This window comes from Myotis yumanensis, unplaced genomic scaffold (genome assembly GCF_028538775.1).
Source record: "Myotis yumanensis isolate MYYU_CA2020_CCGP unplaced genomic scaffold, mMyoYum1.0.hap1 SCAF_2, whole genome shotgun sequence".
Taxonomy (NCBI): domain Eukaryota; kingdom Metazoa; phylum Chordata; class Mammalia; order Chiroptera; family Vespertilionidae; genus Myotis; species Myotis yumanensis.
Window position 1 is genome coordinate 75905050 of NW_027223753.1, and position 13976 is coordinate 75919025.

At 45.9% G+C, this 13976-nt stretch overlaps 1 protein-coding gene across 4 annotated transcripts in view; it reads right to left on the reverse strand.

Annotated features, from left to right (window-relative positions):
• Positions 1-2350: 2350 nt before the first annotated feature.
• CDKAL1 (CDK5 regulatory subunit associated protein 1 like 1) overlaps positions 2351-13976 on the reverse strand; it is a 643254-nt gene continuing 631628 nt past the window's right edge. For all 4 annotated transcript variants that reach the window (XM_070405653.1, XM_070405651.1, XM_070405652.1 and 1 more), the window contains one exon: positions 2351-2910. In XM_070405653.1, coding sequence (XP_070261754.1) covers positions 2737-2910 — 174 coding nt within the window. In that variant the 3' untranslated portion in view covers positions 2351-2736. The remainder of the gene's footprint in view (positions 2911-13976) is intronic.

The window sequence follows — 13976 nt, forward strand, 5'->3', positions numbered from 1 at the left end:
GTGGCTTTGTCCGGAAGTATGTATGGAAGACATCTGGTCTAATTAGCATGTTACCCTTTTATTAGTATAGATAGGGCCAACCCACAGGTAGGAGAAGGCAGAGGTAAGGTCTGCCAAAAAATGGCAAGGGTACAGAGAGAAGTAGTAGTGGGGAGAATGGTGGAGTTCATGTCAATAAATGGATTGCATCCAGAACTCTGCTGGTGGGAATGTAAATTGGTACAACCAACCAAGAAAACCACTTGACAGTATTTACTAAAGCTGAGCATATGCATATGACCCAACTAAGCAATCTGAGTTCTGGATATATGTTCAGCACACAAGTGATTACACATGTGCACCAAAACACAAGTTTAGAGCAGCACTATTCATGATAGCCGGAAAATTAGAAACAACCCACCTGTAGGATGGCTAAATACAATGTGGTATGTTCATACAGTAGAATTCTATTCAGCAACGCAAGTGATACTGCTACATACAACAACCTGGATGCAACTCACAAGTAATGTTGGGTAATGGCAGACAGGGAATAGTACATGCTTATGGTGCCATTTATATAAAGTTCATGAACAGGGACCCCCCTACCCCATACCATACAATCTATGGTATTATAAATATGGGTAATGGTTACCTTTTTGGGGCAGAATTAGTGTCTGGGAAGGTGCATGGGGAGTCTACTGGGGCTGGTTATGTGTATTTACTTTTTGAAAATCCATCAAGCTGTCCCCTATGATTTATGTACATTTTCATCTGTATGTTTTCCTCTAAGAGTTTACCGTTAGAAACAAAATGGGCCAAAGTACTGAAAAATATTTTGCTGTAGATTGAATGTTTGTGTTCCCCCACCCCCAATTCATATGTTGAAACCCAAGTCCCAATATGATGGTGGGAGGTGGGGCCTTCAGGTGGTGATTAGGTCATGTGGGTGGAACCCTCCTGAATGGGGTTAGTCCCTTTATAAGAAGAGACCCAGAGAGCTCCCCTGCCCCTTCCACCATGTGCAGATGCAGCCAGAAAACAGCATCCATGAATCACAATGCACCACATCTGCTGGCACCTTGATCCTGGATTTCCCAGCCTCCAGAACTGTGAGAAATATCTACTATTTATAAGCCACCCACTCTATGGCATTATTATAGCAGCCTGAGACAGACCTCTTTATAACTTTCCTTTTAGACAGAGAGGGCCACGAAGAAAGGAAGGAAGGAAGGAAGGAAGGAAGGAAGGAAGGAAGGAAGGAAGGAAGGGAGGGAGGGAGGGAGGGAGGGAGGGAGGGAGGGAGGGAGGGAGGGAGGGAGGGGTTACAAAAGGATTTTGACCCTAAGAGAAAACATGAAAAGACAATGTGAGGCACAACAGCAGCTATATTTACAAAGTGCAGGTCAACTGTCCTATGGTGACGGACTCTGTATGAATCAGGATAGGCTAGGTTATAACTCCCAAATCTCAGTGGCTTAACACAACTGAGCGCCTTCTTGTTCTACACACGCTGACAGGGACTCTGCTCCTCAGGCTTACTTGGGGACCCCACCTGAAGGGGACTTCATCTTGGCAGGCATATTAAATTAATTGGGGTGACATTGGTCAATAGGAGCATATAGGTTTCAGATGTGGATCTCTGTGTTACAAGATCTGTATACTGCACCGTGTGCCCACCACCCAAAGTCAAATCTTCTGTCACTGTCACCACATATTAGGCCCCCTACACTCCCCACCCCCCAAGACTTTGTTTTTTAAATGTGATTTCTTCTTAGACTCACATATCAGTTTCGGGAGAAATGTGCAAACTCACCAACTGATGACATAATTAAATCTTAATTCGGATTCCTTACAAGACACATAAAAGGCTGAAACATTTTGTGATAAAGGGAAGAGCTGAACAAGGGTGTGGGTTTAAAGAGGAAAAATGTCCTATGGTAACCACAGGGCACCTGATTTCCCTGTGCTGATACAATCCAAATAGGTTCTTCAAATTCTGATGATTTCTTATTACGCCAATTCCTTTCATTATGAAAGAAGCCACTTCCTTCAGTAAAGGCCAACGATGGCAGGTAGAAATAAACCTCTGATGCAATCAAGCAAAAATGCCCGAAAAGGGGCACAGTGTGAACCGGACTAATCCCGTTTTTGAAAGTGCATGGGCGCTAAGGAACTGGTACTTCCTCACTTCTCCCCCGCTGCTGAGAGTCCTTTCAGTGGCAGAGTCGTCCACCACCCCCCTCCCCCACACATTCCGAAAGGATTGAAGGTCCAAAAGTAGGCTTTGCTATAAACTTTTCAGGAACACATCTGCTGCGAGAAATAAGATGTCTGTAGCATCAGGACTCCGGACAAAGCATAAAGAAGGAGATGCATTTAAAAATGTTTATTCAAGGTTGAAAAGTCTTCCCACATGAGGAAGAGGTGACCAGGCCCACTCCTGTATGTCAGGTTCTGACCTGAAGATTGACGATTTAAAGACGATGCAGCCACTTGCATTTCTTGCTAAAAATAAACCAAAAGGAGCTTAATGTGAAAGACAGGCTACGGCAGCTGTTATGAAGTTTGAGCTCAAATAACCAGTGGGCCCCACTCCACGTGAGACAGGGTGAGCTTCATCAAAAAGTGTGGCTAAAAGGCGGCCAGGAGGCCAGTATAAATGACTGCCCTTTGAGAACTGATGTGGTTGCTTCCTGTTCACTGAAGACTTTAATTAGGAATTTATTCTTCTTCGCAGATGCTTCATTTAGTTGTGTTTTAATTATAGAGCTTGACAAAAAGAGCCAAAAGAAGAGCAAAGAGGGCGAGGCCCACAGACACCGTCAGTGCTCCGTCCTGACGGAGGCTTCGCAGCCACAGCTCCACTCTGGAACCCACAGAGTCGCGCTGGGACATGGAGCTCAGGGGACCCCCACGCCTGCTTCTGAATTCCTAGAAAGAGAGAGACACAGGAGAAAATAATTTTAAAATGCAAAGGAAGCCCCATTATGCTATCAATCAAGTAATGGGTCCCAAGAAGGAACTTTAAAAAAACAAAAACAAAAAAACACACATTGAGATATAACTGACATATAATCTTGTCTTAGTTTCAGGTGTACAGCCTAATGCTCGAAGTCTGTATACACCGTGAATGACCACCACTGTAAGACCACTTAACATCTATCACCATGCCGAGTCATACATTTATTTGTCTTGTGATGAGAAGTTTCAGTGCATATATCCTTTTGAGTTAGTGTTTTTGAATATTTGGAAATATTCCTATAAGTGGAATAGCTGGATCACATAGTAGTTCTATTTTGAATTTTGTAAGGAACTTCCATACCTCTTTCCACAGTGGCTGGACCAATTTACATTCCTACCAACAGTGCACAAGGGTTCCCTTATCCACATCCTTGCCAACACTTACGTCTTGTCTTTTTAAGAATAGTGATTCTGACAGGTGTAAGGTGATACCTTCCTGTTGTCTGATTTGCATTTCCCTGAGGATAGTGATGTTGAGCATCGTTTTATGTACCTGCTAGCCATCTATATGTCTTCTTTGGAAAAATGTCTATTCGGAGCCTCTGTTCATTTTTTTTTTTTTTTGCTATTGAATTGTATGAGTTCTTTATGTATTTTGGATATTAACCCCTTATTAGATATCAGATATATAATTTGCAAATATTTTCTCCCATTTAGTACGTTGCCTTTTCATTTTGTTGATGTGTTACAGTAGAACCAAGTATATAAACCAAAAAAAACTTTCATGTTCAGAAACTGTAGGGATCAGATTTCAATCAATTAAAGATAAATGAAGACAGTGGAGAAAGCTTAGTCTGGTTAGATGGTAACAAAAGTCCATCTCTAATTATTGCCCCTTCTCTAACAGTTACATACTTATTGTTGGGGAAGGGAAAGACAGGCTTTTTACCCTGAGCACATGTAACACCCACAGGCACAACTGGGACCAGTTCTAGGAATCCTAAGTGCCTGGGCTCTGGGCTTTAACTCGAACCCTAACCCTACCCCAACCCTAACCCTTATCCTCTCTTTGCTGCCATACAAAATCACCTGTAAAATGGAGATGCTGTTAGTATTTGCACATCAATGGGTTGTATGGGAATCAAATGAGAGAGTGTCTTAAACATTTAAAACTCAAATAAGGTATCTTGTGGTTCTCATGGAATATGTAAACTGCAGACATTCCTTTAACACAATTGCAAAGTCACTATTTTATTTGTTTTTCAAATGTGATTCATTGATTTAAGCTATATTTGTCCCTTAAACATACCATCAGGAGGCACACAGCATAATGAATGAGCAGACCAGAAACTGAGCCCAAGTTCAGACCTTCATCAGCCTTGTGACCTTGGGCAAGTGGTTTAAACTCTCTAACCCTAACCAGCTCCTCTGTGAAGTAAGGAGACCAATATGTACCTTAAGATGTTGTTGAAAGGCTCAGAAATGACATGCCCAGAGCCCAGGCAGAGAACCTGGAATATAGGTTTAAAATATACTTTTATTGATTTCAGAGAGGGAGAGAGAGATAAACATCAGTGATGAGAATCATTGATTGGCTGCCTCCTGCACACCCCACAATGGGGATTGTGCCCTGAACGGGAATCGAACCATGACCTCCTGGTTCATAGGTCAATGCTCAACCACTGAGCCATGCTGGCCAGCATATAGGTTTAAATTAAGGGCTGCTATTTTTTACATTCCAGTAGTGTGGCTTGGAAAACACTTGCACCACAGCACTCATCAATAGTCCCAACATGACAACGCCCTGTCCTGGGTACCACCCTCATAGCACTCGCCCACAGGGAGAAGCTATGCCCACTGGGAAGTCAGCACCTCTTATTCCCAGCCCCTCAGTGAGTGAACCTTCTGGAAAGGCGCTTTATGAAACCATCTGATGTGAGAAGGGGAGACTGGGTTCCACAAGCTATGAAGTGGGATTCAACTCTCAGATGTGCTAGGGTCCACTTTTATCTGCTTTTTCTTCAATATCTAATATTATGGTAATGCTGTTGTCAAGGAAACTACAAAGGAAAGAAAAATGTCACTGTAACCCCATAACTCTACCTAAAACACTTTGCCCCAGTTCTGTGCCCTACCTGAACCAGCCACCTCCCCTCTACTCACTATCTGCCCTCTGCCTTCTGTTCTTATGTTCTTGAAGGACACCCCAGCAGGAAAGCTGCCCTCCACTGGTGCACAGCAGGAAGGGTTAGGTGCACCCCTCTCGGGCTGAGCGTCCCGTTGGCTGGCTCCCATCACGGCACCTATCAACAGTAGTGCAAGGCCTGTCTCTTGCTGTCTCCTGCATGATCCCGAGTGTGCTCCTGAAAGGGGGGCTGGCTTGGCTCTCCCATGGATGCCCAGGGCCCGGCATGGGGGGAGGGGACAGGTGAATTGAAAGGATATTCCTTGGAGATATATATATATATATATATATATATATATATATATATATATACACACACACACATATATAAATAGTCTTTCCATATGAATTGCCATTTACCTATTCTTGTATTTCTTATTAGACTGTAAGGTAAATGGGACAAAGAATCAAATATCACCAGTGCTACATACACAGTATAAATATAAAACAGCATCATTGGAGGGAGACAACAATTTACTAGCAGAGAAGTAGCAAACTAACACGCTTTGTATTGCTACTCTAACACATTGCCACAAACCCCAGGTCTGCCATTTGGCTTCTAGGACAATCCCAACTTTAAGTACTCACCCAGTTTCCCCCACTTTCAAGGCCACTAGCACTGGCTTTTTGATAAGTACCCTGACGATTTCCATTGGACCCCATGTATAATCTCAAGATCTTTAACTTAAACACATCCTCAAAATCCCTTTTGCCAGGTAGGGTAACCTTCACAGGTTCCCAGGATTAGGACATGAACATCTCGGGGGTACATCACTGCCTGCTACTCATGGCACATGTGATCCCCAAATGATCTCGTTATCCCACCAGAAAGTGTGCTCAGTTCAGCAGAGCTGTACCAGCCGCACAAAAGAACGCTTTCCAACAGAAGCCTAACGCTCTACATGTTTACACGGCAGGGTGCACGGGGCCCCCCTACCCCTGGTGACTGTATGGCTAGTGACCCTGAAGCTTCCTGGTGGAGGAAGAGGGGGCCTCCAGCGCTGGGCTTCTGCTAAATCCTTTTCCTTTCTCTGAGCTCATGTAGGCCGTCCCAGGTAGCTGCTTGCTGAGCAAATGGTCCTCCAGGGCCACACGTATTTGTCCTACTCATAGCTCTTTCATCCAAAAGAAACAGGGACCTGAAGGAGAGGGCACCTAGGAGATGGTGGATCAATGTTCTCTGAAGGGATATTTGCATTTCTACTTTTTCCTTTGCGTTCCAGTTACAATCTCATACAGTTGCAAGTATCCTTCTCTGGGAGCTGGATGGGCTTGGCCTTCCAATGGAAGAAATTCGTGCTGTTCAGAAGAGGCTTCTCCCGCAGTTCCTCCTCCTTCTCATAAAAACTATTTGCATATTGTTGCCCTGGCCAATTTTTCTCAGTGGTTGGAGCGTTGGTCCTCAGACTGAAGGGTTACACGTTTGATTCCCAGTCAAGGGCATGTACTAGTACCTAGGTGCAGGCTTGATCCCTAGCCCCGGTCAGGGTGTGTACAAGAGGCAACCAATCAATGTGTCTCTCTCACATCGATGTTTTTCTCTGTCTCTCCCCCTCCCTTCCATTCTCTTTAAAAGTCAATGGGGGGAAATATCCTCAAGTGAGAATTAACAAAAATAAATAAATAAATAAAAATGTTTGCATATTATAATATGTACTAGAGGCCCGGTGCACGGATTCGTGCACCCGTGGGGTCCCTCAGCCTGGCCTGTGCCCTTGCGCAATCTGGGACCCCTTGGGGGATATCGGACTGCTGGTTTCGGCCCGATCCTGGGAATCAGGCCAAAACTGAAAGTCCGAATCCCCCGAGTGATGTAGTAGTGTGTGAAGCCGGGCGGCCCGGGGAGGAGCCTGAGCCTGGGATGGACAGATGCACCGTGCAGCTCCCACTCATCCCGGCCCTGCTGCGCCTGCCGCTGCCATCCTTCCTAGCAATGCTGCGGAGGCAGGAGAGGCTTGCATCGCTGCAGCTGCGCTTGGCAGCTGTGAGGCCGGTGTCTGGCACCCTCAAGTCAGCTGAGCAGTGTGCCTGCTGTGGGAGCACACTGACCACCAGGGGCAGCTCCTGCATTGAGCATCTGCCCCCTGGTGGTCAGTGTGCGTCAAAGCAACCAGTCGACTGGTCTTTTGGTCGCTTAGGCATATATATACATAAGGCATATATATATATATACTAGAGGCCCGGTGCACAAAAATTTGTGCACTCGGGGGGGGAAGGGGATTAATCAGCCCATCCTGTGCCCTCTCCCAGTCTGGGACCCCTCGGGAGATAATGACCTGCTGGCTTAGGCCTGCTCCCGGGTGGCAGAGGGCAGGCCCAATCCCTGGATGCAGCCCCTGGTCGGGCTCAGAGCAGGGCCGATTGGAGAGTTGGGGTGCCGCCCCCTGATACGCACAGAACAGGGCCCATCAGGGGGGTTGGGGCTCCATACCCTGTCACACACAGAGCAGGGCCCAACAGGGGGTTGAGGAGCTCCCCCCTCTCACTCACAGAGTAGGGCCAACAGGGGAGTTGGGGCACCGCCCCCTGTCACAGAGCAGGGCGGATCAGAGGGTTGGGGCACTGCCCCCTGTCATGCACAGAGCAGGGCCCATCAGGGGGGTTGAGGCTCCATACCCTATCACCCACAGAGCAGGGCCCATCAGGGGGTTGGGGAGCTCACCCCTGTCACACACAGAGCAGGGACCATCAGGGGGTTGAGGAGCTCCCCTCTGTCACTCACAGAGTAGGGCCAATAGGGAAGTTGGGGCACCGCCCCCTGTCACACACACAGCAGGGCGGATCAGGGGGTTGGGACGCCACCCTCTATCACCCACAGAGCAGGGCCGATCAGGGGGTTTGGGTGCTGCCCCCTGTCACGCCGATCCGGTGCCAGGAGGCCTCGCGGCTCCGCTGATCCCGGTGCTGGGAGGCATATTACCCTTTTACTATATAGGATAGAGGCCTGGGGGCCGGCTGGTTTGCCCTGAAGGGTGTCCTGGATCAGGGTGGGGGTCCCCACTGGGGTGCCTGGCCAGCCTGGATGAGGGGATGATGGCTGTTTGCAGCTGGTCACACACCCTTCAGGGTGGGGGTCCCCACTGGGGTGCCTGGCCAGTCTGGGTGAGGGGCTGAGGGCTTCTTTCAGGCTGGCGGTTGTTGACTGAAGCTCCCAACGGCTCCTTTTTTTTATTTTATTCTGGGCCAGCTTTAGCTCTGGCTCTAGCTCTGAGAGCAGGTATCTGGTTTGTTTCGGTTCTATAATCGAAACAATGTATAACTTCAGCTCTGAGATCCCAGCCTATATTTGTTAGAATGTTTCAAACTGCCAGCTCAGAGGCCGGCAAGTCAGGCGGGGAACGTTGCAGTCTGCAGTCACTGGAGCAAGCAAGCCTCATGTTCGCTTCCAGCTGCCTGGCTGCCGGCCGCCATCTTGGCTGACAGTTAATTTGCATAAGGATATGCTGATTAGCCAATGGGAAGGGTAGCGGTCGTACGCCAATTACCATGTTTCTCTTTTATTAGTGTAGATATATATATATACTAGAGGCCCGTTGCAGGAAGATTCCTGCAAGAATAGGGCTTCCTGCGGCTGGAGCAAAGCAGAGAAGGGAGCAAAACCCGCTGAGTCGGGCTTCGATCCCGCTCCCCGCCACGCGGCTGGTTTGTTTCCCCTCCCACTCCCCGGCGCCCGGTTGGGTTTCCCTCCTGCTCCGCCACCCAGCTGGGTTTCCCTCCTGCCTCCGACGCCTCTACTTTGCTCCCTTCTGTAGCGCTTTGCTCCCAGCCAGTATATGCAAATTAACCGCCATCTTGGTTGGGTTAATTTGCATATAGTCACTCTGATTGGCTGGTGGGCATGGCTTAAGGCATAGCGAAAGTACGGTCAATTTGCATGTTTGTCTTTTATTAGTGTGTGTATATATATATATATAGAGAGAGAGAGAGAGAAAGAGAGGGGGGGGGGAGGCCCAGTGCACAAAATTAGTGCACTGGGCAGGGGGATGTCCCTCAGCCCAGCCTGCACCCTCTCCAATCTGGGAACCCTTGGGGGATGTCCGACTGCCGGACATCCCTCTCACAATCCAGGACTGCTGGCTCCCAACCACTCGCCTGCCTACCTGCCTGATTGCCCCTAACCACTTCTGCCTGCCAGCCTGATCACCCCCTAAAAATTCCCCTGCCAGCCTCATCAATGCCTAACTGCTCCCCTGCCAGCCTGATTGGCCCCAACTGCCCTCCCCTGCAGGCCTGATCTCGCCCCCAATTGCCCTCCCCTGCCGGCCTGATCTCGCCCCCAACTGCCCTCCCCTGCCGCCCTGGTTACCCCCAACTGCCCTCTCCTGCCAGCCTGATCTTGCTCCCAACGGCCCTCCCCTGCCTTCCTGATCTCTCCCCTAACTGTCCTACCCTGCCGGCCTGATTGCCCCTAACTGCTTCATCACCCCTAACTGCCCTCCCCTGCCAGCCTGATCGCCCCTAACGGCCTCTGTCTCAGCCCCCACTACCATGGCTTTGTCCAGAAGGAAGCTTGATGTCCAGAAGATGGCCGGTTGACCTGGTCTAATTAGCATATTACCCTTTTATTAGTGTAGATAGATTATATAGGATAGGATTGCTTAAATAGGGGGGGCGGGGGAGGCCTTTTTCAGCAGGAGGAGATGCTCTTGGCAGACAAAAACACATAATCCCTATATCTGGACTGATAGCCAGCCATATGCACTATACTGCCAAAGTGGTCATTAAAAAATTGAACTGCTTTCTTATACCTTATACCAAACAGCTGTTGCCCTTAAAACCCCTCCTCAGCCCCCATGTTAGGTTCTGCCTTCGCAGTTCACCCAGATTAGGTTCTGATTGGTCGGTTTCTATGCCAGACAGCATCTCTGGGCCTATCTCTGGGCCTGATCAAAGAGGCAGGGCTGATTAGCAGACCCCAAGGAGGCCTAGAGAGAAACCGAGACATGGCTGCTGGGGAAGCCCGGAGAGAAAGAGAGAGGCAATAGCTGATCAACGGCTGCCACAGAGGCTGCAGATCAGACCCTGCCTCTCTCTCTGCAGTTCTGTCTCCAGGCCTGATCCGCAGCCCCCTCGGCAGTCAGTGCTGGATCACTGTGCCAGCACCAGATGCAGTCAGTCCTGGGTCACCACGGCAACCCAGCACTGACTTCGGGTGTTTGGTCGAGCCTTCGGTCGTTACGGACCCTGGCTCTTTATATATAAGATTAAGGCCACAGAACCAGAAGCATAAGGATCCAGTAAGAAAAGTGGAGGACAGGCTCTATGCAAAAATTCTAAGTAGCATATTTATGGACACACCATGTGCCCACAGTGCTCTAAATACTCTACATCCCTCTCTCCTTTATACCACCCAACCTCCTAGGGAGATAGTTCACATGAACAAATCCCAACTTTAAGTACTCACCCAGTTTAGAGATAGTAGGAATAAATGGTGAAGTGGATGAGAGGCTGGGCCTTAATCATGCTAAGGTTAGCCTTGGTAGTAACCTATCATTGATAATGCAATATAAAGAAATAAGAAAAATCATGGCAGTACCTAATTATTAAAATGACTATCAAGATCAAGACCAAACAGACATCCCCCTTTCTCTGCTACACAACCTCAGGAAGGCAATGGTGTTATTTTGTGTTTCTCTACAGAAGGACTGTCCAGGAGAGCCAGCCTCAGGTCGGGCGCACTCTGCACACCTGCCTTGCAGTTCTGAGCCTTGTTGAGAGTTTGCAAATGTGACCTGTAGATGGCACATTCCCGAGTATTCTCTGAACATACGCACACATACGTGATCTGCTCGCATTAGAACATGTTGCAAAATGTGTTTTAATGAGGAACAGTTGGTCTGGTTCTGCTCAAATAAAAGATATCTCTGTAAGAGAGTTGCCACCTGTCTTCCCATCTTGCAGTGCAGCTTCTAAATGAGCTCTTCTGTCCCCGACACCTGCAGGTGTCACAGGGCCCTGAAATCATAGGCCATGTGCCAGCTCCCTTCCTGAAATTGACAGGCAACCTCGGTCCTGTGCTCGGTGTCACTGCCAGAGAGCAAGCACCGAGGGGAGTGAGGGTGCCAAGCTACCTTTCTCCACTATTCTTTAAATATGCCTCAAATTGGGACCATCTTAATATCATATAACCAGGATTGCCTAATTATCTCCAAACCGAAGATGTTAGTATTTCCTAGCTTTTATAGTCTATGTAAATAATGTCCTATGCATTGTCCATGAGCATTACTGGTACGCTGGCATTTAATGGCCACAGCAATTAAACGTGGAATCAATTACATGTTTTCATTTGTTTTGAGAGGGCATTTACATTTTAAAACCTCTGTCACAGAGTTACATGATGACAGCACCGTATTGTCAAGCCCTTCTGTATCACTTTTGGGCATGAGCAATTATAAATCAGACATTATCCTTATGTAATTTTTCCTCCCCCTCTCACCTCAAATGCATAATTGCTGTCATTAGAAAGGCAAAGAAAATATTTTAAACTGGAACACACATACATACATACACACGCACATCACTATAACCTTGATTTTTTATCTTATTTTGGTGATAGCACAGTAAACACAAGGCTTTGCTAATAAGGCCAGACATGAATTATTAAACTATCTACCGTATGATCAAATGCATTTCAGATTACATTCTGAATAATTTTGCCTTGACGTTCACCAAAGGAAAAGATCTGACGTGCCCTCCATGAGCCTCTCTTTCAGAGTGCCCAACCCTCTGACTCCAACTGCACCAAATAGAAAAAAGAAATAATTATATCAAGCACCAAAGCTCGCATCAGCCTGTCACTTAATTATGGCTTTATATAAGACCTCGCTTCATCCGACTCACATATGAAAACAACTCAGCTCCCCATGTTTTTTACTGGATTCAAAATATTTCTCATGTATAAAATTTTCTCATGGCTCAGAGGCACTGTTAGAGCTTGAAGTAGAATCTAACAGCGATGAAGAGAAATAATTAGATGGCTCATAACTCAAGATAAATTAGAGTTTAGGATCTTTATTTTTAACAAAGCCTGGACATATGGCCTGTGCAGGAAATCTATCAAAACCAAATATGTGATCAATGAGAGGAAGTTTTCTTAAAATGTACATTATGCGGTGTAGCATACTATCAGAAAAGAACCTCAAAATCTCCTGATTTTGAAAGATTTACTTTAAATACAAAGTTACCTTCGTATCCAAAAGCTATCTTGATCACAATTGCATTTTACACTGCAAAATATAACACCTCCTAAGGTAAGCTTCCCTAATGCAAACTGCTGCGTGAGTCCCAGGTAACAAGGAGTGGACAAAGGTGGCCACTCAGCATTTGCGATGCCTTCCTAACCCTCTAGCTGTGGGAGTCTATCTGAATACCCTCAGTTTCTTTGAAGTTCTTAATCTTTAACTTAGCACCAATGTGCATTCAAATGAGCTTACATATTCCTAATTTTTGACTTGTTACATTGATGAAAATAAGGGGGATGTTGCAGGACAAAAGAATCAGATCTAGAATTAATAACATGGTATAGAAATCTTTGCCAACAGTACTGCAAGTACTGCATTGTCATTTGTTTATACATAACTTCTCTAGTTCTACAAAAAATGAGAGGTTGCAAGCTTTGCCAAAGGTATGCTATCAGAGATCTGGAATCTTAGCTGGAAATACATTTATTTTTATTTCTTTATTGTTACTAAATATTTTTTTCCCAAAAGAGGAGGTTTTCTTATTAGCCATACTTAAGAAAATTATTCTAGAACTTATGTAGGTCTCTCTTTTGCCAACTAAGTATCAGCCATAGATGTATAGATGCGTATAGACACACACACACACACACACACACACACACACACACACACACACAACCTTAAAATAAAGAAGGAACCAGGAGGCTCACATAGAACTATGCAGTTTCTAATTGCAATGTTCATACAGTGCCAGAAATCTGAACTCATCTATTCCAAATTATTGGCTGGAGCTAGGCATTAGTACAAACTAAAGCTGCTCCACAGGTGTGACAAAGCTGAAAGAAGAAAGAAAAAGTTAACCGGGTCAAGATGCTCTACTGATGATGAAGTCCTTTTAATAATCTCTTCAACCACAACTAAAACCATCCTCCTTCCATGGAGTGTACACAGGAAGCTGTGAACTAGGATGCTGAGGAACATAACAATTGCGTGTATTAAAGTTAATCTTTAAGTAATCAATTCAACTCAAAATAATTACTCCTAAGAATTTCTTTCAACTAGGTAACCATGAAAGTGTGTTGGCAGATGTTTGTGCTTTAAATGAAAAAGAAGCCATGCTGTTAACAGCTATTACAATGCAACCCTCTCATCCTGTTCCAAGTACCATTTTCAATGACACCGGAGATATGGTTTTAGCATCATTGAGCTCCATGAACTGCATAAAATGAATAAAGGAGATGGCAGGTACTTTGTTTTGTCTTAAAGAGTCTCATAAATGATGAGCTAACATGTAAAAATGTTTCCTATAATACACCATGATATTCAGTTTGGAAAATTGTCATAAACTAGTTAAGAACATGGCACATTCTAACTATAATTACACTGAACTCAGTCACCTGGAGAATGTTCACATCTCTACCTTTTTTCCTATCACTTCCAAAGTTCCATTATGTGTACTTCCAAAAATCCACTCCAAGGAATGCCTGTTTTCTCTTTCTATTTTTATTTTGAATACGGACAGTTTTTAAAAAGAAAGAACAACAATCCTATGAAAGTCACTTAAAATAACTGGAAGATTAATATTAAGAAACTTAATAATTTATATGACTAAAAAAGTGTGGTGGGCAGCCTCTAAAACAGCCCCCAATGATCCCTACCTCCTGATATTC